The 27,660-nt window shown below is 35.9% G+C and overlaps 3 protein-coding genes and 1 long non-coding RNA gene across 4 annotated transcripts; 2 read left to right on the top strand and 2 right to left on the bottom strand.

Annotated features, from left to right (window-relative positions):
- The first annotated feature begins 208 nt into the window (after positions 1 to 208).
- LOC137739052 (small ribosomal subunit protein uS17c) lies at positions 209 to 871 on the top strand. Its single transcript, XM_068478528.2, has one exon. The coding sequence runs from the start codon at positions 292 to 294 to the stop codon at positions 751 to 753; it is 462 nt and encodes a 153-aa protein (XP_068334629.2). The 5' UTR covers positions 209 to 291; the 3' UTR covers positions 754 to 871.
- A 1,161-nt stretch (positions 872 to 2,032) lies between these two features.
- On the bottom strand, positions 2,033 to 6,709 carry LOC137739051 (homeobox-leucine zipper protein GLABRA 2). Its single transcript, XM_068478527.2, has 11 exons — positions 6,301 to 6,709; positions 5,872 to 6,164; positions 5,113 to 5,230; positions 4,815 to 5,009; positions 4,335 to 4,709; positions 4,131 to 4,232; positions 3,799 to 4,008; positions 3,331 to 3,505; positions 2,959 to 3,230; positions 2,779 to 2,865; positions 2,033 to 2,678 (listed from the first exon to the last, which is right to left on the bottom strand). The coding sequence occupies exons 1-11, from the start codon at positions 6,379 to 6,381 to the stop codon at positions 2,298 to 2,300; spliced, it is 2,289 nt and encodes a 762-aa protein (XP_068334628.1). The 5' UTR covers positions 6,382 to 6,709; the 3' UTR covers positions 2,033 to 2,297.
- Positions 6,710 to 16,684: 9,975 nt separating this feature from the next.
- Positions 16,685 to 20,563, bottom strand: LOC148694308 (uncharacterized). Its single transcript, XR_015966171.1, has 2 exons — positions 20,207 to 20,563; positions 16,685 to 20,102 (listed from the first exon to the last, which is right to left on the bottom strand). It is a non-coding gene; the product is annotated as an uncharacterized LOC148694308 (long non-coding RNA).
- Positions 20,564 to 23,100: 2,537 nt separating this feature from the next.
- LOC137739314 (CURVATURE THYLAKOID protein) lies at positions 23,101 to 26,955 on the top strand. Its single transcript, XM_068478867.2, has 7 exons — positions 23,101 to 23,238; positions 23,305 to 23,436; positions 24,530 to 24,618; positions 25,075 to 25,161; positions 26,407 to 26,469; positions 26,552 to 26,589; positions 26,756 to 26,955. Exons 2-7 carry the CDS (start codon positions 23,328 to 23,330, stop codon positions 26,808 to 26,810), a joined length of 441 nt encoding a protein of 146 aa, XP_068334968.2. The 5' UTR covers positions 23,101 to 23,238; positions 23,305 to 23,327; the 3' UTR covers positions 26,811 to 26,955.
- The last annotated feature ends 705 nt before the right edge of the window (positions 26,956 to 27,660 follow it).

Genomic DNA, 27,660 nt, shown 5'->3' with positions numbered 1-27,660 from the left:
GCACTTTAAGTGTTTTTTTCAGAATTTACTTGCATTTTTACTAAGAATTAGTTCCAAAAATATTTTCACAAAAAACGTTTTCAGTCATTTTAAAAGTACATCCAAACGAGTTCTATATCCAACTCCAAACACCATTTTCGGTTTTTCCAAAGAAAAATTTCAACATAGAGGAGTAAAATTCCTAAAATCCCAATCCAAAAGATATCGTAGAGAGACACCTCATCCAATCTCCCTTATCCTCCACACGTTTATACCCAAAATTCCAAACTCAAACGTCAAACCAAAGCAAAGATGTCACTCACTGCTTCACTCCTCCACCCCTCTCCCAAGCTCTCCACCCCCTTCCTCCATGGCTCCTCCACCCCCTTCTCCCCCCTCTCCAAACCCACTTCCTCCCTCGCCTTCCCGACTCCACAACGCCTTACTTTCCTCCCGCCCATCAGAGCCTTGAAGTACCTCCAAGGCCGCGTCGTCTGCACCACCAGCGACAAGACCGTCGCCGTCGAAGTCACCCGCCTCGCTCCGCACCCCAAGTACAAGAGGCGGGTCAGGAAGAAGAAGAAGTACCAGGCCCACGACCCGGATAACCAGTTCCAGGTTGGGGACGTTGTCCAGCTTGAAAAATGCAGACCCATTAGCAAGACCAAGACTTTTCTTGCTGTGCCGGTCCCTGCCAAGAATTCAAAAGGCAAGTCCGGTGAAGGCGACGTGCCGAATGAGCTCGGGATTCCTTTGGAGTCTCTGCAGGTTTAGAGTGGGGTCTATGTTGTTGTTTTGATTGTGCATTTTGTGAGTTGGGCTAATGAGAATGTTTCGAATTTAGTGTAATTTGGTGAAAATTAATGAAATCTTGAGCTTCCTTTGGTTGAAATTAGTGTAATCTCAATCTCAATGGGTTTTTGATGAGATGCCTTAAGCAGCACTTAATTTTCACTGCATTTTTAAAATGTTGGTGTTGGGGATTGTCGTGAGTACTGCATTGTGTGGAATTTGTTTGAATTGCCAAATTTTATCGAGGATTCGACGAGTGCTTCTTGAATGAATTTGGATTAACAGATACAAGAGTAAAGTAACAAGTGGGATGAATGTAAATAAAAGAAGGCCTAAATGTGAAGATTTCTGGGTTTGAAATTCACTGGAAAATATGAAAGAATATTTGGTGCTTGCTGATGAATGTGAAAAATTAGTACTTTTTAGGCATGTATGCTTTTGGGGGAAGTTGTAAAGTTTGATACTTTCTGGCTTTAGGAATTTGGGTTTTGATAAATAAAGCCAAGCCATAGGATAGGAGTGCACTTTTGGTTACCTTGAGGTGACTTTGATAATTTGCCGGTTTGTTGCAAGTCTGTGCAATGTAGGATTTCAGTTAGTGTTCCGCCTAATTCTTCTTGGTGCTTGTGTTTCTATTTGCAAGCCCGAGCTGTGTTATTGTCAAGTTAGACGGCTTATGTGAACAGGTGCCTTTGCCCGGAGTTGTTCTGCTTCTGTTACATTTGAGTTTTGAATTAGTTACTCTTCCAGTCGCCACTACTGCTAAAGATACGATAATCATAAAAACCAAGGATAATGTTCATGCTACAGAACCGAATACGGGTTTTTATTTTGTTAAGCTGGACAAGTGCAGATTTGTTTGTCAAGGGAATACCAATCATGGCATTTGGGAACCTAATTTGGAATTTATCAAAATTGCAGTTCTTCAATGTATATTGCTGCAAGTCTATAGATGGAAGGAAAATTTGTGCTAAATTCATAGCAGTAAGAAAAGTGTCTCCAGTTCTTCAACGTATATTGTCTGTAATCATTCTGTGCCAGCAGTGTTGGTGTTTTTCTTGAGGCGAAAAAGGCCTTCTAGTTAAATTTAGACGAACCAGTTTGGTTTCACTCTGCAGATCTGAGCGTATTAAGTTGGCCATGGCAATGCCCCCCTTCCCATTTGAACTCAAGTTTGAATCCGCCTCTCTGTAGCTTAGGCTAGAGTAAATAGCGCTTAAATAATAAGAAACCGAGTCATTTCAGATTGCAAGAATGCAAATAGTAACTAAATTTGCCAAATTTTGCATTGATAAATAGTTATTTCCAAGGAAACTGAAAGACTATAAATCAAATCTTGCCTTCAGTCCCAAGTCCTCCATTCCAACCAAAACGAATAGACAAACTCACAAATGACTCATTTCTAAATCCACTGGTAATTAAAAAAAAAAAAAAAAAAAGAAAGAAAGAAAGAAATAAAATTATATGAAAACCCTAAATTTTTTAATTTAACTTATGTCTAAAGCTAATTAATAAAATTACTCCGATCAGCCATCCTCACACTGCAAGGTTGTTTTAATATTTCTCAAAGTACATGATATTAGTGTGTTGGCAGACTCCACAGACTCCATTGTTAGCTTGGCTGTGGGGGAGGAATTTGTCAAGACTTGAAATGCTGCTGTCAGCAGAGTTCCTCCTTCACTGCTCCTGTCTTCTTGCCTGGATGTGATGACCATCGGCCTCGACTCCAGCCCGTCAGGAAGAATCGAGAACCCTGAAGGCAATATGGCGATGTTGCTCGCGCCGCATCCTGTCATCACAGACTGCATTCCAGTGATATCCACTGGAGCGTAGACCACCATCGACTCGTAAGAGTTTATGCAGGTATCTTGTAGTATCCACATGCTTTTCTCTTTTGATTTCATGCTCTGAACATTTGGAATGCAAAATATATATTAGCAGAAATTATAAAGATTTCGGATTAACAATAAGGGGTCGTTAACTTGTGTATCAAGAAAGAGAACCCACCTGGATTGTAACAGCATTGCCACGATCTTGTCCCTTGGATAGGTTTGCAATTGTTTGAGCTGGTCCTCCATTTAACATGATGTCCCACTAGCAATTAGGGAACAAGAAAATTTAATTAACAATTGTAGTGCTATAACATGATTAATTATAGATTAGTAGAGTTGTTTCACATTTACTAACCTCATTCCTGCGAGTCTCGTCTCTTAAGAAATCGAAGAGCACATGAGGAGAGACGGGCAGCCATACTGAAGAAACAGCACACAAAATCACACCGAGAGGCTCTCCTGGGTCGTTCAAGTTCTTTCTGGAGGCAATCCTTATGTCGTCCCCTGTTTTGCTTGAGATCTTAGTCCAGGTATGGTAGCTTGATGCTCCGATTGCACGACAAAAGCTCGTTGTCATTCTTTGTGCCAATTTTAGAATGCTTTTTCTCCCAGCAAGGGTGGCCACACCTAATATTCAGTAATTAATTCCAAGCATTTAATTTCGATTATTACCCTCATTTAGTTATTGTACTAGATGCATTTTTAAGTCTGTTTAACTTCGACATACCAGTTGAATCCTTCATGGGAACATTGGTTGCCATGTAGAAAACAAGTCGTTCGCATTGCAGTTGCAGCGTAGCTACCCAATGTCTTGCTCCAAATGCTAGACTGCTGTTGACAATGGTGTGGTACATGGTCTGAATTGTGCTCTTCTGGCATTCTAGGTGCTCCACCCAGATCACCTGCAGACCATCATTAGATCATATAACCCGGTTTGCACCATTACAAATCAATGCATGATTCTATCCCTTTCACCTCTGTGTTTCTGTTTTGATTTTTGTGTTGTTTTCCATTCCCTGGCCAAAGTCAATTGTCAAAAGAAATACTCATATAGGTGCTCACTGCTCATATAAAATTCTGATATCCAAAATTTTCTCACTCGGGGTGTCTAGGTGTTTAAATTCTGATATCCAAAACTTTCTATTCATAAGTTGTAACTAAGTGTGCAATCAAATTTGGAAACATGTTTGCGTACCTTGCAGTGGCCATTTGATTTGTCCTCAATGATGCAGCCAGAGGGACGCTTCCTGCATTTCACCAAGGACGCATCTATGTTATCTTCGACTTTGTCAATCGAAACATCAACAATAGCCCATTGTTCAGGACTCAATTGCTTGCAACATCTAACGAAGTACACTTCTCTAGTGGGAACCAAGGGCGTAAGCATTTGCAGCTCTGCAAACATCTGCAGTCAAACTCAACTTTGAGTTTTCTTTAATGGAATCAGACATCTGCAGAATATTCTGGTTTATGCTGCATACAGGTTGATCTGCGTATTGACGTTGAAAAGGAAAATTTTCAGCTTACCAATTGTACTGTACCATTTCTATTGTCTCCTTCACCATTGTTAATAACATCAACAGTTGCCGCCTTTGAGATCATGCATGGAAACATTTCCTTCCATTGATTCTGCAAACAATGTAATACCAGAGACCGTTAGCTTACAGTTCCTGCAAGTACAAGGCAATAAGACTTGTATATTGCAGCTTCATGAAAGGTGCTAGTGTGTACCACATCCATGAAACTGTGAACTAGTCGCAGAAGATCCACAAACACCACCCCGGTCTCTCTGGAGGCCTCAATGGATCTCTTTGGCCGCGCATTGCCAGGAACTTCAATGTTGAACTCTTTGATGTACTCATCGTAATTAAGTATTTCACGGCCAGTCTCCACACTCCGAACCCAGAGTGGTTCCCCTGCAGTAGCCATCTTCTTAAGCTCCTCCATTGCTTGATTCACTATCTCCATAATCCTCGGCTTCTCAATTCCGAATATTCCAGTGTAGAAATCCAAAGAGCTTCTATTCTCCTGGTCTTGACCAGCGGAGCAGGAAGGAGAGGATGTCCCGGGAGGGTATTTTACAAGAGCTGCTCTGAGTTTTTCGACCTACATGCATATATTGAAATTAGTCCAAACTATGTGTCAAATAATATTTGATCGATCGTTTTTTTTCGTCTTCATGTTGTTGAAGAAATAGCTCCAACTTCTAACCTCGGATTTGAGTCTGGCATTTTCGATTCGCAGTTGTTGCTCCTCGGTTGTGAGGGTGGCATCCCGGCTAGTGGTTGCAGTGCCACAGTTGGGGCAACAAGATTTGTTTATCTGCTCCCTCATTGCCTTATTTTCGTCGCGGAGTTTCTCCATTTCGCCTTTCAACAGAGAATTTTCATGGCGTTCTTGTATAGCCTGTGTAAAATAGACCAACAAATATCCCATTCTTTGATTACCAATAATCCGACGGCTGGTGTGAAACGATCACAATTATCAGAAGATTAATTAAATTAAGTACCTTGATTTGGGTTCGACGATTCTGAAACCAAAACTTGACCTGCCTTGGAGCAAGGCCTAATTGCTTGCTCAGTTGCTGCCTTTGCTTCTCATCAGGATGTGGTGATTCTTTGAACAACCTGCAGATTAATAACATTCCCAATTAATTAACACATTCTGGTTAAAGAGCGAACACATTGATAAGCAGATGCTGATTTGTGATTAATAATTAAATCACTGCAAGTAGGAAACTAATCAGCACTTTAAAATTGCATGTAAAACAAAGAGCCGAAAGGGTTGTCAATTTAACTTTTCAATTAATATTTGTATGTTTCCTTTTGTGATGAGCAAATAAATGTCACCAACTCTCGTTGAATCTTTACATCGTACATTGTAAAGTAATCATTCTCTTTCTCAAAAAAGCTGCATGCAAATTAAAGGAGATTAAACCGACCAATTACAAAACCATGTGCATTGTTCAAATTCCAAAATCCTAATTAATCCAATTTCCTTTAGAACATGGTATTTTGCACAGGAAGAGTGGTAATTTTTTGCCTTGGAGTTGAATGAATCAACAAACAAAAATGTGCGAAAGAAGAGAATAAGTGTGCGAAAATCATTCTCCTTCTGCAAAAAACGATCCATTAATTCAAGTGTTCCAACGAAGTTGTGACTAGCTAGGCCATATGAGTTCCTAGTCATAACACATATATACTCGTTAAACCGTCTTCCAATTTCGCTTGTACTAAAAAATAAATAAATAGAGGGAACGTGTAATTACGCTTCCATTTCTCGGATTTGCTCAGTGGTGTGCCTATGGTACTTTTTCCTCTTCTTCTTCTTGTTCTTGTTGTCTCCGTCAGCATCATCTTCGTCGTGCTCTCCTTCTCCGTCAAATTCATCTTCTGATCTCGACCTTGCTGGCCCGGAGTTCTCACTGCTAATCTCCGCCGTGTCTTCTCTCCGGCGAACACTGCCTACAGCTGCGCTTCCGCCTCCACCGCTGCCCTCTTCTCCTTCCTCCACCTCCCTGCTTGCTGCGGCCGCCGCCCCAGCATCACGAAATATCCCAGCCTTCAAAACCCAAATACAAAAAACATTATTAAGCGCATGCAACCCAAAACAAAAACTTTCTTACTATTGAAAGCTAAGATTAAAAGGGTTAATTAGTTGAAATGAAATGGATGAGGGTTTGTGAAGAAGTACATACGAGGGAGAGGGAGAGGGCTGGGGAAGCAAAGAAGTCCTTGGTGCGAGAAGTTGGTGGATTGTTAGACATGTCGACGCCCATGGCAAGCGTAGTGCATGTTCTCAGTATTAGGAGACAGTGACCAATGGGATTGTTTTATGGGATGGCAATGGTGGCTCTACCTAGCTAGCTCTGCGCACAGAGAGAGAGAGAGAGAGAGGTGGGCGGGTGTAGTTGATTTAAGGATATAAAACAAAACGAAGTGAAAGAGTTGCTCTTTTCTAGTTTTTTGCTGTTGGAATGGAGGGGTTTGATTTGATGCGAGAGAGAGAGAGAGAGAGAGAGAGAGAGAGAGAGAGAGAGAGAGGAGGGCTGGTAGGGGTTGACCGTTAGATATTCTTTGTAAATGGAATGTGAACGAAGAAACCCCAGCTAACTTGACTTGAAGCAGTTGAATATATATCTAACGCCTCAACGATATTTTCTGTTTCCTCCTCATTTCAAATGTTAGAGGTTAATGGCTAGCTAGCTTATTGGATAGGGTTTGGCGGCTGGCTCATACACTACTAATTAAATTAAGGGATTTGTTACTTCGGATTAGGGTTTGCACACACACACACACACACACACACACACACACACACACACACATATATATATAAAGATGGATGGATGTGTTTATATTTTCACTCCATATATGACTCAAAAATGACAAAACAACCACCACCTCTCCTCTTTGATGGCACAACAAAGCAATTACGAATGAAGTCATGAAAGGGTTTTAGATTGGACCGCAATAGCTCTAAACAATATTGATAAAAGAGTAATGTCGATATTTTGAATGATTGTGGTTTTGGGACTCATATTTCTCCTCTTCTTGGGTGTCTATGCTCAAATCTTTTTCCTTGAATAACTACTCATCATTTGTCATTTTAAGCATAATAATACCCAAAAGAGGAAGTATGGAAGTGATAGATGCTATGTGGAGTTTGTTACTCTCACTTCTTCTCTTTTACAATAAATTTTAGTGTCCGTCTGTCTCACAAGTAAGGTGGTTTAATCACATTCACACAAAAAGAGTGTTGCGAGTTGTATATATTAGTTAAGTTGTAAATAGTTCTTTGTCCATATCAGTGAAAAGCTTGTGAAGTAACTCATATAATTCAAATACACACACACACACACACACCTCCAATTGGAGAATAATATAATTATTCAGAAATTTCTTAAATACAGCTTAATTTGGCATCATAGCAGTTCTCTTTTGATGATCTTTTTGCCCTAATCTCGTTCCCAGTTTTTCCTTTGTGTTGTGCCCGCGGTTGTCTAAAAAGTTTTGTGTTGTCATGCCCTAATTTTTTGAATTAGGGTTTTGCTTGTGTTCATCTTACCAGCTCGTGATACCTTTGTCTTGATCTGTGATCTGTTGTGTTCGTACCAAACTTCTGTTTAGATATTTTTAAAAGAAACAATTGCTGGTAGTGTGCTACATGCAGTATCATGAACCGCGATTCTGCCACGGTATCGTGAATAGTGTTTTTGGTAAAAAAATTCCTGCAATTCCTCTCCATGTCAATTTCTCTTTTTTGCTTAATGGACCAATTTAATAATAGTGTGGTTATGCATCTTGTTGAAACAAAGAAGTGGATAATTAATACTGGGGCCACTAATCATGCTACTGGTGACTATAAAGTGTTTGATGAATTAAGTGATTACGTTCGTAATCTATATATTACTAGTGGTAATCGGGCATAATTTCCTATGAAGGTTGAAGGCGCTATCTCTTACTCCGAGTTTATCATTGCTCTACTTATCCCTAATATGAAGTGCAATCTACTATTGGTAAGAAAACTACTTGATACATTGTTCTGCTCACTTCTACCCTCACATATTTTTATTTTCAAGACCTTAAAGCTCAAGAGTTTATTGGTCGTAGTGAAATAATTGTGGGGTTTTGCATCTTGATCTAGGGGATGCGACGGTCTTAAAACCAAGTAATCATAAAGTTTTAAGTGGCAAAGTGGTTGACAAAGATCAATTTGGTTATGGCATTGTCGTTTGGGACATCCATCATTCATCACCTATTTCCTTCCTTGTTTCTTAATTGTCATGATTCCGAGTCCAAGTGTGAAACTTGTGTCTTAGCCAAGTCATATTTCTACTTTCCCAATAAGTGATTCTAAAGTTGCTTTGCCATTTGATTTGGTACATTATGATGTGTGGGCTCTGTAAGACATATTTTAAAATCACAACAACAAGACATTAGGATCACGAATGCGATAACCAAATCGACATGAAAATGAAATAAACTTATATGTAGAAGAGGAAGACATGATGCTAGGGTTTTAGGAGAGTCTTCTCCACTCAAGCAGTCGAAAGTCTTTTTGCTAGTGAATAGGGTTTAGCACAAAACAAGGATGATTACTGTGAGTGCAGGGACCTCCTAATATACTGATAATTATTCCTATAATTCAGCGTATTAACTGATTACATGGGATTTTCCATATCAATTAGGGTATCATAATAGTCCTAAACGGTAACGAATTCTATGTCAACTAATTAAGGTTTTCAAGACTAATTGCACTAAACAAGGACTCCTAAACCTAACTAAATAAGGCTCCATAATTTTCTCAACTATTAACCAGGATTGACCAAGTTACTTGTATGTCAAGATACAGTGAGCACATGTTCTTTGACACTCACAACTTACAAGGTCCTACTAAGGTTACTTCTAATGGATTCCTCTGGGGTGTCACTTTAATTGACGATTGTACTCAATTAACTTAGGTGCTTTTGATGAAAAATAAGAGGTTGTCTTCTATATTCTTCAATATTTTGTGCAATGGTGTTTACTCAATTTCAGACTCAAATGAAGGTCTTTAGGTTTGACAATAGAGGTGAATATGTAAATAACACCTTGGATTGCTTCTTTTGTGATCAAGGTATTACTCATCAGACGACAATTCCCTTTACACTTCAACAAAATAGTGTGTCTAAATGAAAGGATCATCATATAATGGAGGTTGTTTGCTTCTTGATGCTGGATAAGTTTGTTCTCGATCATTTTTTTGGTATTACAATTATGGTTGATGTGTACTTAGTCAATTGTGTTCCAAGTCGAGTCCTGGATTTTCAGACGCCACTTGATGTTCTGCTAAAAAAACACATGCCTCTCTTGTTTATGTGTTAAAATACTTCCTCAGAAGTTATCTCGTTGTGTGGCATATGTGCATGTTTACTCTCATCAACGGAGTAAACTTAATCCATATGCTCTCAATGTGTGTTTATTGGTATGCTACTAATCAGAAAGGCTACAAGTGTAATTATCTCCTACTTATAAGGTTTATGTTGCCATTGACTGATCACAGCGAACTCAAATGAAAGATCGACTGTCACGATCTACGATGGGGCCATGCCAATTTGTGATGGGGCCTCCACAACCATGACTATATGTGGGGCTAAGCTGACTGCCCCGACCTTATAAAAATATCGATCGTCGCAATTTATGGTGGTGTCGGGCTTACCTTGACCATAGACGTCGAAAAAAGTGAGACATAACTAATCGTTGAGACCACAACACCATCCTTATCTCCCAAAACCACTAGTTGAGGCAGAGGGAAAATGTCCGATTGCGAGAAATCTTCATCATCAATTTGTGTTTCGAAGAGGACCATAGGTAGAAACCGAAGTATCTCTTGTGTACCTTAGACTTCTTGTCCTGATCATTTTCCCAATCTTTGTTGGGGTCATTTTCCCAATTCTTGTCAGGAGCTTCCATTTCCTCAGGGGAGTCGTCGGAGTTAGAAAATATACCTTTAGCATTTCGACTTCATCGGAGGAAGCGAAGTTAGAGTCGTCACTGGGCGGTATGCTACTACTTGCTCGCTAGAAAACTTTATTTCCTCATCAGAGTCTGAGTCTGAGCCGATGGCTATCTCGACAATTGCTGCTTCATCGGGTATCATGTCCATCTCAAGGGCTCTGTTCACCATCATTGACCGCTGGTCCACATTTAGATACTTTGTTTTTGTAGTAAAAGTAAAGAAACAGAAAGCGGTAACAAGGTTGATTGCAAAAGCTGAGTTTAGTGGTATGTCTTATGGTGTTTATGAGTTGTTATGGTTGAAGAAATTATTGGGAGACCTTGGGGTTAGACCTAAGGAAGCTATGAATCTACATTGTGATAATATGGTAGCTATTTAGATTTCTCATAATCTAGTGCAATATGCATGATCACATTATATACATGTTGAGATTGGTCAACACTTTATCAAGGAAAAATTGGACGTTGGAATCATTTCCTTTCCATTTGTGGTTATTGAAGGTCAACTTACTAATGTGGTTACTAGAGCTGTATCTAGTAGTGCGTTTTCCAACTTGCTCGACATGTTGGGCATGAGTGACATCTATGTTCCATCTTGAGAGGGAGTGCTTTGAATTGAACATATATTAGTTAAGTTGTAAATAGTTTCCTTATCCTGCATCAGTGTAATACTTGTAAATTAACTCTTGTAATTCCTATATATACAAACACACCTTAAATTGGTTAAAAATAAAATTATTCAGAATTTTCATAAATAGTTTAAATAAAGGTTCCCTGTATTCTTTTTTCTTATGTTCTATTTGCCGTACACAAGATTTTCTCATCTTAAGTCTTTAAATGTTAAATCTCTCTTGTCACTTAGTACTATACTCTAGTGATATTCCTCTTCACTTAAAAGTGAGAGGTCTTAGGTTCAATTCGCACCAAATGCGAATTTGAACCATATAATTGCTAGTAGATTGTGAAGCTTAGCCCACTCCCTATAATATCGTTTGTTAAAAATAAAATAAAAATGTTAAACCTCTCTTTCCTTTAAATATTTGAAAAAAAATATAGTTATGAAGCTTAGCTCAAGAACAACGCAGTAGAATGAGATTAACAATAGAATGTAGATTATGTGCCAAAAACAAGAAAAATTGCAATTCAATATTCTGTAAAAAAATTTTGACTCCAAAGAGCTCGTTATAGTATAAAATTAAGAAGCTTTACTTTTACAGATTAATATTCTAAACTACATTAAATCACAAGAATCAGAATGAGTTACAGTTGAATGCAATCATGTCAAGGATCGACGTTACCTTTAGACAACTAACGTAACTCACAACCGGCAACAACACTTTAAAAAAGTTTAACTTGAATGAGTGGGATGACATGTCCATTAATAATACTATTTCTTCAAATTTAACTCAGTTGAATATTTGTTCTACAAGATTCTCAATATTATAAAGATGATCCGTCTTATTTATTACGGTAATTAGCACCTAATGGTCATAATCTTCACTATTCATCAGCGAGTTGTTTTGGATTCAATTCAATAAACTATTCCCTTCTTTCATACATTCACAAACCTAAAATAACGTTTCTTGACACCATTCTTTCCTCTCTACCTTATAAATTATAATTAAGTTAAATTCATATTAGAACAATTCCCTTAATAAATTAGATGTTAATGTACATCTCAACCATCTTTTCCTAATCCGACGTGGCATTCTCACATTTCTACCTGTGCAATGTATGGAATGAGGATTCTCTTCAAATCCTCTTCATGAGGATCCTAGGGATCTTCACATCGTGTCCTTCCATCGTACATCGTCCAGTCATAAATTATTTTAAATATTTTTATTTAAAATTAAACACAAACAGTACTTGGCGAAAATTGGCCGCATGATGTACAATGAATGAATCCCCAAGATCCTCACAAAGAGGATCCAGACAGGATCCTCATTTCAATGTATGATGTACATATGAAAGCATTTTCCTGTTTCGGATTCACGAAACTTTCAACGTACAATTTTCTTTCACCTAACTATTTTATCTTTCAAAATTCAAGAGATAATTTTTTGTTAGACAAACTACTTTTATTATTGTATGAAGGTTTTTACTTAATAGAGGTACTTAATAAAGACGTTGAGCCCTTGCATGACGGTATGAGTTCGAATTCCGTCGGTAGCTAATCTAAAATCTAACAAAATCTATCATTTGACAAAAAAAATAAAAAAATAAAAACTTGGTTATTCATAAATAATTAAAGTTGTATAGATACAAAGTACTACACTAATAGCATCATTAGCAAGTTAATTTCCAAGATGTAAACATTGAAAAATGATATAGACCTAGTCTAGCTGGAGCATGTATATAGTGGTTAAGACGATACGTAAAAGAGTCATCTTGAAGGTTGTAATGTTAATTACAATATGGAGACAACTCTAATTTCTTAATGCGGGACTTAAAAAAACTGATAAATTATTAGGATAATGTGGACCCTAGACGTCATAAATTATCACACAATGAGTTTAATGAGCAATCCGTTTATTTTGATATCACACTAATAAGGTGGTGATTTTGGCCTTGGTAGTTTAGATGGTGGTGTTGGTATTAATGATGATATCAAAATAAACGGGATAATTGAATCACCCATTAAACTTATTGAGTGATAATTTGTCAAGTCCAATAAAAGCTATGACAGCCACTTAGTACTACGATCAAGTAGTATTCCTCTTCACTTGTAAGTGAGAGGTCTTAGGTTCGATTCTTGCCAAATGTGAATTTGAATTACATTATTGCTAGCCCATTGCGAGGCTAAACCCACCCCTCCTCCCCCTTCATGTAGATAATATCGTTTGTTCAAAATAAATAAATAAAGCTACGATGAGCCCATTGAAAATGAAATTATTTTGTGACTAGATATAAGTTATTATGATGTAGTGTACCAGTGAAGAAAGTTAAGGTTCTACCATAAAACCAATTGATAATATAGAAAATACCCAAACTTACTTATAAGCCCATGCAAGCCCCTCCTCCCATCAATGTGAGATTCATTCTCAACAACTAGTATATAGATGCTTTACCATATTACATTGGTAGAATTTCTGTTTGCTCCTTGTGATTGTAATAGGGTAGCGCATCTAGTGGCTTCTTTTGTTTCAAAAAATGGTGGCCTTCATAGATTAGGTTATTTTGAGCCAGAGTGGTTATTCAACACTCTAGTTTCTAATGTAAACGTTTCTATTTGTATTTAATCAAATCTTCTATTGTTTGACAATATATATATATATATATATATATATATATATATATTGTTAGAATCTCAAATTATGTGATTAATAGGTTGGATGAGAGCTAAGAGCTTGTGTGAGAAGATAAATGAGCTTTGGCTTAGGGTTAGCCAAGCCGTATAGTAAGAAGATACGAGAGGAAGCTGGGGAGGGAGCTAACAAAACAAATAGTAAAAAGGGTTGGAAGGAAGGAAGGTCAAAACCTACAGCCATAAGTCACGAACAACCAGCACACGCACATGCTGATGGAAGTACGTGATACGAGTGTGAGTGACCTTAATTTTACTTTTTTATTTTTTATTTTTTTATTTTTTTATTTTTTTATTTTTTATCAATTATTATTTATGGATTTACTAGTATTTTAGTTTTTGTTTGTGTCCCTATGTCATTTAAAAGGTTGAAAGGAGTGAATGCAATTAATGAAATTGGCTCCAGGCTTTTCGAATTATTTATTAATAATTTACCAAATAAAGCCCAGCTGCATCTGCACTGCATGGCTATTTATCCACACACGTTCTTTCTCTGGGTCAAATACCTAATCATTTTACTCTCATGTGGACTTGATAGGAAATAAACAAGACCATCGCTGCATCGCATGTCGAGGCACTCAATTCTTTGTCCTTGATAGTAACTTTCTAATTAAAATTTGCACCTCAATTATTATTTTTCTTTTCTTATAGGACACCTAATTATTATTGATATTAATATGAAAATAGAAAAGGGTTTATTTGAAAGTTATGGTTGCTTTTAGTTCTATTAAAAATGAAATAAAAAAAGGAAAAGTAAAAAATAAATTAAAAAAAATAAAAAATTTCTCCTACCCTCTATTACTACAACTTTTGAAGGACAGAAGGAAAGTGGAGTTTGCAAGGGAGTAAGGGAAACCCCAAATTGCTAAGCAACAAGGTAAGCTCGTCCTTTGGGACCTACACCCTCTGGTTTAATATTGGATCTTACCGTTGGTAAAGGGTTAGGGTTACAAAGAAATTTATTGTTTGGAAATGTATCTCAAACCAATAACGCAATGTTATGTGATAATGTGAACAACCACACCTCCTCTCACGTTCTCCTCAAGCGCAACTTCTTCAATTCATTCAAACTATTCAAAAAACATCATGATTTCACTTACCTGTATGAAAAAATGATGGTGGAACAATTTCTCTTAATAAGTGCATATTTTTATCTCATGTAAATATTTTAATACAAAATTACTATTTTGGCCTTCTTATGTAAATATTATGCATCAAAAGTAAGGGCAAAATAGAAAAAAAAGGGATATGATTGTCATTTTGTCAAAAGGTGCAAAATTAGTATTTTGCCCTCCTCATCTCAACATTGTGTATTCAAAAGTGAGGGGTAAAATTGGAAAAAGTGGGCAAAAAGATTGACAACCTGTGTTCTCTTAATAATATAGAATATAGATGACAACAAGTGAAAAGTTGAGATTACTACTACCTTTGGCCTCATAGTTGTATATAAGTATCTCTTGAAGAATGAGTGGTTAAGCCACACATGTAATTTTAAGGGTAAAGTAATATTTGGTTTATGTATCAATTTTACAAGTGGTACTTTGAGTTTATGATTGAGCTAACTAAATTTTACCTCTCTCCACGTCTGAGGTGATTTTCTGAATGGTTTACTAAGTTCCAATTTCGTTACATTGCATCCTAATGTTTGAAATGTATATTTCCCCTCTATTTGAGCATATTATCCTTTGTCATATTGATGTGAAACCAGTTTCTACGCTATGCAGAAGTCACATTTACACTACTATGACCAAACTGTATGATTGCTTGTCATATTGGAATATGTAATATTGATTGATGAGAAACTGAAACTCCATAACCACTAGTTTAAGTCCATATAATACAAGTGCGGCTTTCAAATCAATCTATAAATGAGTCACACATGCTTGCCTCATTATTAATTCAATGAATAACTAGACACTTAAACATATACAAATACCTAACTAATTTCAAAACTCAATATAATGTGAAAAAATTAAAACCTCACAACCAGTTTTTAAAATGCCTTTAGGTTAAAAAATGCAAAATGCAGTTAGCCTCTTAAGGTTCCAATATAAACAAATTAGTTGTATATCAGAGTAAGTTCAATATTTTAGAATATTAGGTGGCATGCAGGCAACATTTGATTCAATTCACAATGTGAGCTTGTTATATTTTGTTACTTTCCCATCAGATCTTCCATCGACACACCAATACCCTTTGACCTTTGGTTGTGCATACGATTCATAGCATCAAAAAATTCTCACTCATTACTACGGTGTAATGGTATTCTTTTTCAGTTGTAAGTAAGAAGTTTTAAGTTCAATTCTCGCCAAAAATGAATTTGAATCACATTTTTATTAGTCTATCGTGAGACTAAGCTATCACCCATTCCTCTTAGTGTAAATTATATTATTTTGTTTAAAAAAAAAAAAAAAAAAAAAAAAGCTCCAGACAATTTTATTTTTGTTTATTATTTATTTATAAATAATAAAGTAAAATAAAGAGACCAGCAGCATCATGAGCCAGCCATCACCATCAATAATTATAGTTTTGGTGGCATATGGGTTATGATTAATTTCATCTGCAATTTAACTGATGAAATTATAAAAACACTTTGGTTGTTTCATCACCTCCTCCTTTGCAAAAATTCTCCACTGTCGTTCCCCACCAACATTTGGTAGTTTGGAACGGTAGATAGTTTGTAGCAGTCACATTATTCTTAAAAAAAAATTAAAATTAAAATACTCGATGGTTATTGGCCTGAGGTTCCGTTTGGGTCTCTCTCTACTTTCTCTACTTTGTCTCACTGCTTTGTTTTCAAGTAATTCCAGATTTCTTGTGGTCCAAGTTTTGGTGTCACAACATTAGTGCAAAACATTCCAACTTGGAAAGAAAGAAGGAAAAAAGGGGGCAAAGAGTTGAAGCTTTGATAACTTTGAGGTGGGGAAAACAAATGAAAGAAGGATTAAAGTAGAAGATTTTAAAGTTAGAATATTAAACTTGGTAAGAGAGAGTTAACAACCTGGAGAGATATGCAAATGAGCAGCAATATTTGTATGTCCTGTTTCCTTCCAACTTTGAGTACTTGTTTCTTGTATACACATTCAATCATACGGAATTACGATATAGATAAATTATTCTCTTTCGTGCGTAAATATCGTTCTTAGATTCACTTTATGGAAATTCATAACTGCAACATATAATAATTTTATCATTTAATTACTCTGCATAAAGATAAATATATGAAAGATTGAGACATGCTGCCAAGCAGCCATTCGATGTATTCACACTTAAAAACATATTCAAAAACATCAGGGTTCAATTTCATTAAACAATCACAACTTGGTTTAAACTCGATATAAGCCATCGCGGGAAATGTTAATACAATACAGTAAAACTCAAATAAATACAGCTGAAAGAACCTACCTCTCACTATCACATGGAATTCTATGGTCTAATCTAACAATTCCTAGGCTCCCAAGTCTTTCGTTCATCGGAAAGAACCTGCTTAGAACATCAACGAACATCTCCTACGAGTAATAAAATGAGGGAGATGTTATTAATTAGCACTCCAAAGATTCATCCTGCACTCCTCTCTTACAGAAACATAAGGTAGAAACTGCATTTCGAGGAGTGCAAGATGACCTTTTTGGATTGCCAATCACAACTCCTAGTGAGATTTAGTAATACATTCCCAATCACCAAGCAAACTAACACGACACGCAATCCACTTGGCGGCAGACTCAGGCCCAGGACACGTAAAAAAAAAACCACCTACCGCTCAATTATTGCAATTAACCGGAGTTTATAATATCTGCACATAAAGCCGACTTCATATCCAACCTTGAGAGGCAGTTAGATATTGAAGAGTAGATGGAATAGTGGTCTTGGAAGTCAGGTGAAAATGTTACCAGCAATTAGTGCCAAGAAAAATGAATAGATTATACAGAAATGAAATAAATGCTACGGACATTTTTTTGAAATATGCACTATCTCTGAACAATTTATGCAATCATTAATGAAAGCACAAGCATATATTTATATCATTGAGGCAATTCAAATGAAAACATAGACTTACCACTACGATTGTCCCCTATTAATTGAACTACCAAATAATTTTAGACTCATGCATGCACAAACAGGACGTTAGGTGAGCAAAAATGATTGGCAGAAATTACATAAGCTACACTAAATTGCATATCGTTGTCACTCCCTGCAATGTAAAACCATTGTCACTAAACTTAAAAATCAAATCAAATTGGAATCTTAAACAACAACGTTGGATTTGCTATCATTTTTCTCCATTTAAAACTAAAGTTTCGAATTTTACGCAAAGCCTCCATCAACCAAGCATTCTAAAGTATTAGCATTCAATCCCATCCGAAAAATATGCCTTTCTTTCAGCAAACCCTTCTCTATCTCGTCAAGATAAAGTCCAAATATGGACTTAATAATTCGAGATTGGTTTTCAAGTTTCATCGAACTAGAATACGTTAACTGAATACCAACAAATGGAGAGATCAATCAGCCAGGTCTTCCTAAACTCAAGATAATCTAAAATAGTCAGACTAATCATTTCAAGCAGGCTAAATGTTACGCAAAACCCTCACGCTATCCGGACAACTCTATAAGTAGATGCAAAGAATTTGATCTGAAATGAATGTAATCATCATTGTCGAATGGTTGGTTATTGTTTTTTTAAAATTGGCCTTTTCCCCTAACAGTTTGATGGTTCATATCAGTCAAAACAAAGGGATGAAATCAACTACCAGTCTACAAGTAACTCAAATGCTGATCCAATGTATGCCATATGTTCACAATCTCCGATGGAAAACAAATGTGGGATGCACATTTTCTAAAATTGGATGATCACCAATATTTTTTATTCAATTCATTGTTCTTCAACAAAATTAAAAGCAATGAAGAAACAATCTGCAGAAACAAAAACTCAGAGTAAACTAGAAGAACAATGCAAATATAGACCTATGGCAAATTTATTCAAGGAAAAGTCTAAATCCTCGGCCAAGGAAGATACGTTTGATAATGAAAGTCCTCATACAATAGAAAAGATTACCTCGAATCAAAATGTATATGAAAAAGCTTAGAACTTGTAAGTTGTAATGTCTCAAAATCAACACTTAACTCACTTAAAACCCCCGTAAACCTTGAAACATGGTTTATCTTTTTCTTTTAAGGTAAGAAAAATAAGGGTTTTATTCATATGATAAAAGTATATATAAAAGGACAGTCGCAAGCTGTCTACTGAAAAAAGATAAAGGCCTCTAACCAACCAACTCCTATAATGTCCAGTAGTACCTCAAATTAGCATGGCAAAGCATCTATCTAAAAAAGAAAAGACCTTTAGCTAGAGTATCACTTTTAGGCCATGTTTGGATTGAGGCCAAGTTAGTAAAGAATGGATCACATAATGTTAGATGGAGGAGTTAGAAATGCACCACATGTACATTACAAAGGCATGTGGGAGGAATTTGCATATGACTACTTGGAACTAGTCATTTATAAATCCCTCTTGCATAACTTTTTGATAATCATGTAGTGCATTTATAATCCTCCTATCTAATCTATCTAATGTTTTACTGTTTAGGTGAGGGACTTCTAAATTCCAAGGGATTTACACAAAGTGATGAAGAAATGCATCACAAAAATTTAGATAGGAGGGATTAGAAATTCTCCACATGAGATTTGCAAATCCATTCTAAATTCCAACCCATCATTTGCAAATCCCTCTCACATGCTTTTGCAATTCTCATGTGGAGAATTTCTAATCCCTCTTATCTAACTTTTTGTGATCCATTTCTTCATCACTTTGCCTAAATCCCTTGGAATTTAGAAGTCCCTCATCCAAACATTCCTCACTTGGCCTAAGTCCCTAGAGATTTGGAAGTTCCTCATCCAAACATACCCTTAGGTAACTGATGATGTGTTGCCTCACCATTTACAATGGGACCAACTTATAGAACCAGATTCCAGTTGAATGCCCACTCTATGCACTAAGTGGTGCTGCCACATGAAACCCATGTTTTTACATAAGCCTTACAGCTCTATCTACCAGTGGTACGGCATGAAACATGCAGTGATGTGCTTTAAACATGTTTTATAACCCTCAAAGTTCTATCTACCAGTATTCCAAATTAATACTAATTCCAGAAAAGCTTTGGAGCCAATCTCTGATATTTCAGAACTCAGCTTTTATCCGGATAGCTACTTAAACAGCGCTGCGAAGAGATCAAAACACAGATGTTTAAAAATGCCAAACTTATTATGCCTATGTCTATCAAAGGAAGAATCAAATTCAGCAAGTAGAAAGGAGAAATGTAAATACAATAACCAATAGAGTAAGTAGTTTTGACACTGCCATCCTACTTGCAGAAGAATAAAGTTTAATACACGATTGCGTGGAAGTTAAGTTCTTCAAATTCAAAAGATGTATTTTATTTATTTAGAAAGAAATGCTTTATTTCAACAGCCATAGGACATCAACATCGCAATTACAACAGAACAGGGCGATTTGCTTCTTAAGAATGTATGCGTGACACTTTAAGATCTCCTTTACAATACCATTAGATTTTCCCAAAAAAATGTATCACTAGAAATACAAGAACGACTTACCTGCAGTTGTTGACCTCGAATTGGACATTGTTGACGATTTCCTTCCACCAGAAAAGATAGGACCAATCCTCTTGGAAGAACAGTTACCTAGCAGGAGACATTGTTCAACAAAATTAATATTATAATCAATTAAAAAGTAACACTTATCCTCCTTTGATGAATCGAACAAAGTAGTTCAAGAAAATGCCTACCTCTTTACGTGAGAAGCCAGTTTTTACACATCGCGTCGGAAAACAGACAACATTGTGAAGTGGGTCTGTTTGGTTACCGAGAAAATGCAGGAAATGCAAAATCAAAACTTCGAACTCCAACTATCTTAACTAATTTTAACTGATCTAAGCTTTCGGTGATGGAAGGTTTTTGAAATTGTTGAGAGATTAGGGTTTTTCTTTCTACATGTCCGTTAGTAGAATTGGGGAGGATGGTGTAGAATTACGAAAGAGACGGCCCAGCGGTTCTTAATTTAGTAATTGTCAGTCAGGAGTAGGATTTTGAAGTGGAATTATTAGGTGTCGGATTTTGGAGCAGGGTTACGATATTTAACATGAGTTTGCTCTTTACCCCTGATATTATATAGAATTCTGAGAGAAACGAGTTATATACGAACATCTAACAATATTGATATTGTTTGGTAATTATTAGGTGTGCATTTCGTCAGATGTATGATATTATCACAAAAGACATTGATATTAATTGATGTGAGATTACTATATTAGTTGGAGTAGAATTACGATATTTACATATTTTTTTTATTGGTTTTTAAGAGATAGGTGTGAGATTTCAACAGATGGCAGTGTGGCCGGAACTTTACCGTCCTGAACAAATGCTTTGGGCCTCGGTCCAATATTTTGGGTCTCTATATGACCATGGGCCTTAGACCCTCTTTTGCTTCCCACTCTCCTAAAATGTTAAGATTTTTTATTTTAATTTTATTTTTTTTAGTAAACCTAACAATTACAAAACTGGTTAAAAACAATAATTATAACTATATTAGAGTAACATGGGCAAATGTTGTACCATTGAAGCTTATATAATGTCATCTTGAGTTAGATCATTAAAGATATCTTACTTTGAAATTAATAACAATATAACCGGATGAAATTATGTTGATTAAACATCATCGCTTTTTTGGTTGAAATTAAGCATTATCTCTAACATTAAACTACCGACTCCTATAATGTTTCCAAAAAGTTTTTATTTCAACATTTTAAAATAATTTCTTTTAACAAATGATATTATATATAGAAAACTTCATTTTAATCTTTAAAAAAGATGAGTTTTAGACTATAACCTTGTGTAAGATTAAAATCCAATTTTAATCCCTAGTACATTTAATTATCTCATTTATTAGTTATATTTTGATGTTTTATTTATCTTTTTATTCCTATTTTAATGTATTACTTACATTTAAATTTTCATTTCATTTCATTTATCATAATATATTTTAATGTCTACATTTAGGCAACTAATTTTTTTATAATATATAGTCCGATAACAATTTTGTATATTCTTCATTTAGGTACATTAATATATTTGAATATTTCGGTATGTCCATCGATACAAACATATATATGCATTTCGGTACATACATTTTAGTATACACATTTGAGTGTTTTTTTTTTTTTCTTTTTCTTTTTAGTATAACGATATATTTTACACTAAGGATAGGAGTGTTCCGCTAAGCCACATAATGGACAATTTAATTTGGTATCGAATTCGCCATCCACGAGATTCGAACCTAATACCTCTCATTTTTAGTATTGACTTTCAGGTACATTAATTCAATATACTATATTTCGGTACGTACATTTTGGTACATACATTTCGGTATTGAGATTTAGATACATTAATTCAATATAATACATTTCGGTACGTAAATTTCGGTACATACATTTCGGTACGTACATATGGGTACGTATATTTCGGTACGTACATTTCGGTATGTACATTTTAGTACATACATTTTGGCATTGATATTTAGGACATTAATTCAATATAATACATTTCGGTACATGCATTTAGGTTCATTATAATATATTTCGGTACAATCATGTAGGTACAAAAAAGTCAATTACATATATTTCAGCACATTACAATCATGTATTTATATATTTTGTATCACAAATTTCTTTTAATATTTTCTCATTTATGTTCATTTATAATTAAATAACTAAATATGTGCATATTAATAAAATTAAAATTTAATGTGGAGAGATTAAATAAAAATACTGTCACATCCCGGCCCGGGGGGGGACCAATTCCCGGGCCCGCTCCATCACCATAGCACGATATTGTCCGCTTTGGGCTTACCATTCCCTCACGGTTTTGTTTTTGGGTACTCACGAGCAACTTCCCAGTGGGTCACCCATCATGGGATTGCTCTAGCTCCCTTCTCGCTTAACTTCGGAGTTCCTATGGAACCCGAAGCCAGTGAGCTCCCAAAAGGTCTCGTGCTAGGTAGGGATGGGAATATACATTTAAGGATCACTCCCCTGGGCGATGTGAGATGTCACAAATACACATTAAATAACAAAAATTGAATATAAATTTTGATAAAAGTACACTTCAAGGGATTAAATTGAATATGTAATCTAGCACCATATTTTTTTTTTTTTTAACTTTTACTCTTTTGTAAGGACTAATGTTCATAAACCCCTATTATCTACACTAAGGAAGGTGGAGGGTAGTTAAGCTTTATAATGAGTTAGTAATAATGTGATTCAAATTTATTTTTTACGAAAATCGAACTTAAGACTTCTCAGAATACCACTAAACTATAGTATTAAGTAATAACTTTTTAAAGTACTTATTTTTTTCAAAAAAAAGAGGTTGACCGTTTTGATAAGAAAAAATTGGAGTAATAGTAAACGATTGGTCCTTAAACTTGTTTCAATGTAGAACAACGATCATTTTAACTAACTTTGATAGAATTTTCGGTCATTTTTTTGTCTCTTTAAACAATATATTTTGGAAAAAAAAATTCTAACAAAGTAGTCGAACAAGTTTAAGAATTAGTACTTACAATTTCTTTAGCTCGGAAGCCAAAGGGGGACCACAGCTCCAATTACTATCTTTGATAATAAGAGTTTTGAACTTTAAAAAGCGAAAATAAAACGAAAAATTGAGTGGTGCCCAGAGCACTATCTTTCTCCTTCGCAACAATCTCTTTTGGTCTCTTATTTCAGTGTGTTCTTAATCTTCTGATACACTTCGGACTTCAAAAGTAAAACCCATTTCTCAGAAACTCTCTTTGTTTACTTACTGAAATTCTGACACGATTTTGTTGAAGGTTGTTCGTTCAGGTAGCATAGCATGGCTTCCATCATTGCAAGCTTGCCTCCACCACTGTTGGCCCATAGCAGAAATACAATTACCACCCTTTTCAGAGCTCTTCCAAAACTCCCCGTTTCTTCCGTTTCAGGTGAGCCTCACGGTCATAAATACTAAAGCTGCTATTTGGGTTTTTTGTTCTTTCGTTATTTCTTTCAAATTTGAATTGCAATTAAACAGAGTGTTTAATTTGACTAAGCATATTGAATTTGTTCGTTCAGAGTGTTTGGTTGGGTTGTTTTGAGTGAAGGATAAAACTGAAATTCAGCTACTTTAGTTGAGAGAATTTGGCAATTTGGTCAAAAGTTGTGTTTTATTTTAATAATCGTTTTCAATTGGATTGAGCTTTAATTGAAGAATCTTTTGAATTAGGGTATGTATTTTACTATATGATTTTGTTGAGAATGAATCCCATATTGATGGGAGGAGGGACCATGCATATGCTTATAAGTAGTTGGGCTACTCGCTAATTGGTTTTATGGTCATGGTATCAGAGCAGGTTGTCCCATGTGTGAAATCCAACAACCACACGGTCTCAGCGTCACCTTATTGTGTTGTCCACGTGTTAGGCTTGAACCACATTGGAGGGATCTTACATGTGCTTATAAGTAGTTGGGCTACTCACCGTATAGTCAATTAGTTTTATGATGAAACATCAACTTTAAAAGGATTGGAAACTCGGATAAGATAAGGCTAAATGCAACATCAGAAAACAAAACCTTCCACATCCATGTGTTGAGACGTGAAACTCGAAGGCGTAAGGCCCCACTTGATAATCATTTCGCTTTTTTTCTTTGTTTTATTTTCCACTCTTTGGTTGTAAATAAAGAGGAAATACTAAGAAAGGATGGATAAATAAGGATAAAGGAAGGGTAGTAGGAAGGATGTGTAAGAAACCAAAATTTAGAAGAACAAAACCGTCCACATCCATGTGCATTTCTTCCACATGCTTCCTCCTACACTCCCTTGCCATTCTTGATTCATTCATCCTTTCATCTACTTTAACAAAAATTGAGAACTAAAACACGAAATGGTTATCAAACGTTCTCTAAGTAATCAAGGGTTTTAGAGGTTGATGGTTACGTGTTTGAAGTGTCATATGAAATGCAATTTGAGTGCACATTTCAATGCCTTGGTTGCACTATTCTCTCCTAACTTAGGTGCGTAATTTTCTGACTTTTCAGAGAGACAGAATCGTGTTGCTGTTGTGGTGAAGGCTACTGGGGAAAGCTCCGAGTCTTCAACTTCTATTGTGAAATCTGTTCAGAATGTGGTAAGCTCTTTCCCTCTGCGCTTTCATGATCAAATTTTTATATTTATGATTTGTGCTCAGTACATAAAGAACTATAGAGGGTTTCACATTGTGCTTTGGCTAGCCTGAATCTGCAGGCAATATTTCCTTTCTTCTTTTGATTCCTCTAATGGTTTTCAATTGTGTGCAAAGTTTATGAATTCCCCCTTCCGTAAATTTCGAAAAAGCGTGCATTTTTCTTAGCTATGAGAATGGGCTGTGATATGGATAACACACGATTTTGTTTTTTAGCCAACTTTTGGTCCTAAGAATTTGTCATTCTATGGAATGAAGAAATGCATGCAATATTTTCTTTCTTCTTCATTCGACAGATTGACAAGTTAATTTTGATCTTTTTTTTTTTTTTTTTTTTTTTTTTTTTTTTTTTTTTTAATATCAGGCTTACTATTTTCTTCCTGTCGCTTTGATTTGAAACAGTGGGATAATTCTGAAGATCGGCCAGCTCTTGTTGCTTTGGGGTTTGCAGCTGTAGTAGGTTTATGGACATCAACGAATTTGATTACAGTAATTTTCTTATCTCTCTGTTCTTTTCAGTTCTTGAAAGGAATGAAAAGTGTTGTTGCAATAGTTGATACGAGCTTGTATGTACTAATACCAACTATCAACATCTGGCACTTTCTGTGGCATTCATATGTAGGGACCAAGTTACACTGTCAAAGCTTAAAACTTCTTAAATTCTTTTATTTCCAGAGTAGAAAATAGAATATCACAAAAGTTTTATCAGCCTTTGAGGCTAGATGGAGAGCAATTGGAGTCATTATCCAAAAATTTACCGCTGCCATTTATTTCCCCCAATATTTTCTTAATTTTAGTGATTTTAGGTTATTCATTTTTTATAATCATATTTTAGTTGTTACTTTCTTTGTTTTTATATGTAATGATCTTGTACTTCACAATAGAGAAAGCTATCCCATTTAGACAGTATATATTGTGTATGTCACATGACGAGTTTGAAATCTCTTGTAATCTTACTAGATTTTCATGTTACTTGTTAGAGGTGATTGTGATTACATTTATCTTCCTGTATTGGATGGCTTTGCAATGCTCATGAAGGGCATTTCTAATCCCTCTTATCTTACATTTTGTGATTCATTCCTTGATAACTTGACCTCAATTCCTTTGGACTTCGAAGTCCCTTACCCAAACAGAACCTAAAAGTAGGATTTCGTACCCTTCTTTTAAAACAAGGTGGTAGGTCCTCTTCTTTTATTCTGATGAGATCTTGAATTTGATTGTTAATATTATATTAAGGATTTAGAAGTTAATCTTACAAAGTATATAGTTTGATCAAACTTTAAGATGTGTCCGTTCTGCTTCTTAAAAAAAGTACATAATTGATCAATTTTGTTCTTAAGTAATTTGGTAAAGAGTGTATGGTATACATTGTTAACCGAGACATACAGATTCAAACTTTGTGAAGTTTAAATTCATCTCTTCTCACTAAAGGGTATGGAATTATTTACTAGACCATTTTCTGATGCCTTTGGGATGGTATACTTGAGAAATCAAATTCAAAGTTTCTAGTGTTACTTCTCCAATATGTGATAGATTTTTAGGACGACAATCATCATAGCAATTTAGAGCAATTGCAATTGTCTAAATCTTAATGTATTATTCGTAGAGTTTTTAACTTCGCCAATTGCCACACACATACACTATTTTCATCAGTGAACTTGCTTTCAGCTTAGTAGGAGTTCTAACGGTTTAATACCCCTCTCATTGTCCTTGATTCCCCGTTTATGTGATTAGGCCATTGACAAGTTGCCGCTTATCCCAAGTGTGCTAGAATTTGTCGGAATACTTTTCTCTTCGGTAAGTACGTGATACATGTATGTTGTAGTTGGTTGCTATGGGAGCTCAAATGTATATTAACTTGTTCATGTTCTTGTTTCAGTGGTTTATATATCGATATCTCCTATTCAAGCCTGACCGGTGAGAAAACCTGATGACTGCAATTTTATTTTGCTTTGAAAATAATGAAGATTACCTCGAGCATGGCTTTTGGGACGGAATTCCTCTTGCATCTTAAGTTGGAATGCAAGAATGTGTTGTTTCCGTCAAGTTTTCTCATTGTGTTTTCTTGTGTTTGTGTTTACAGGGAAGAGTTTTTCCAAATCGTGAACAAATCAATATCCAATATCTTGGGCCAGTGAATTGTGATTCCAATTGTTCTGAGAGTGTTTTTAGTTTGAGGAAGGGATTGGCAGGAACTTAATATGTATTACTGTAGCAATCAAACTCGTTATTCCGAGTCAATCAAGAACCTCAAGTTGGTCTTAAATCAACGTTTTTGAGAAATCATTTCCTCCAGACCTATTATTAAAATACCATATTTAGGAGGGAAAGAAAGCATCCAATAAAAAAGGAGTGGAAAAATATCATCATCAACATTTAACTGTTTGATTATCATCATCAACATTTAACCGTTTGATTACCATCATCAACATTTACTTCTTTTACATGAAACGTAGTGTTCGTCTATTTCTTCTCGGGAGTGGGCACATCATTTGTTCTCATCGCTCAAGACGCTGAAATCTCCACCGTTCAGATCTCAACAACTCACTCTATGGGCATACTCGCCCGCACCATGCATCAACCGCGCCAAAGCCGATTCCGGACCGGCTACAATCCGATTCTCGAATTCCACCGCCAAACCAGACCCCATTTCTAATCTATTCATACCCGCTTTGGATTTGTACCAATTACTTGGCTACAGGATGTTCAAGTCAAACAGCAACGTGTTGGATAACACAACACAGATGAACTACATGAACATGTTCAATCCACTTATGGAGCGGGTGAGAGGAGTACCCACCAGGATAAAGATAGAGGGGGCTGTGTTGGTGTAGATTTGCAGTGGGTCAGGTCGGTGTGGAGTGGGGGAGAGGTGATGGGGATGATGTGCAGGAGGTTGCACGGGTGGGAGGCAAGTGGTAGAGGGAATGTGTTCCCCCCTCCCTTTTTTGTGTGTGTGTGTGTTTTTTTGAACTTTTTGTTGTAAAA

The sequence above is a fragment of the Pyrus communis genome, chromosome 9 (genome assembly GCF_041283825.1).
Source record: "Pyrus communis isolate YQ-2024b chromosome 9, ASM4128382v1, whole genome shotgun sequence".
Classification (NCBI taxonomy): Eukaryota; Viridiplantae; Streptophyta; class Magnoliopsida; order Rosales; family Rosaceae; genus Pyrus; species Pyrus communis.
This window is presented reverse-complemented; position numbering and strand designations above follow the sequence as displayed.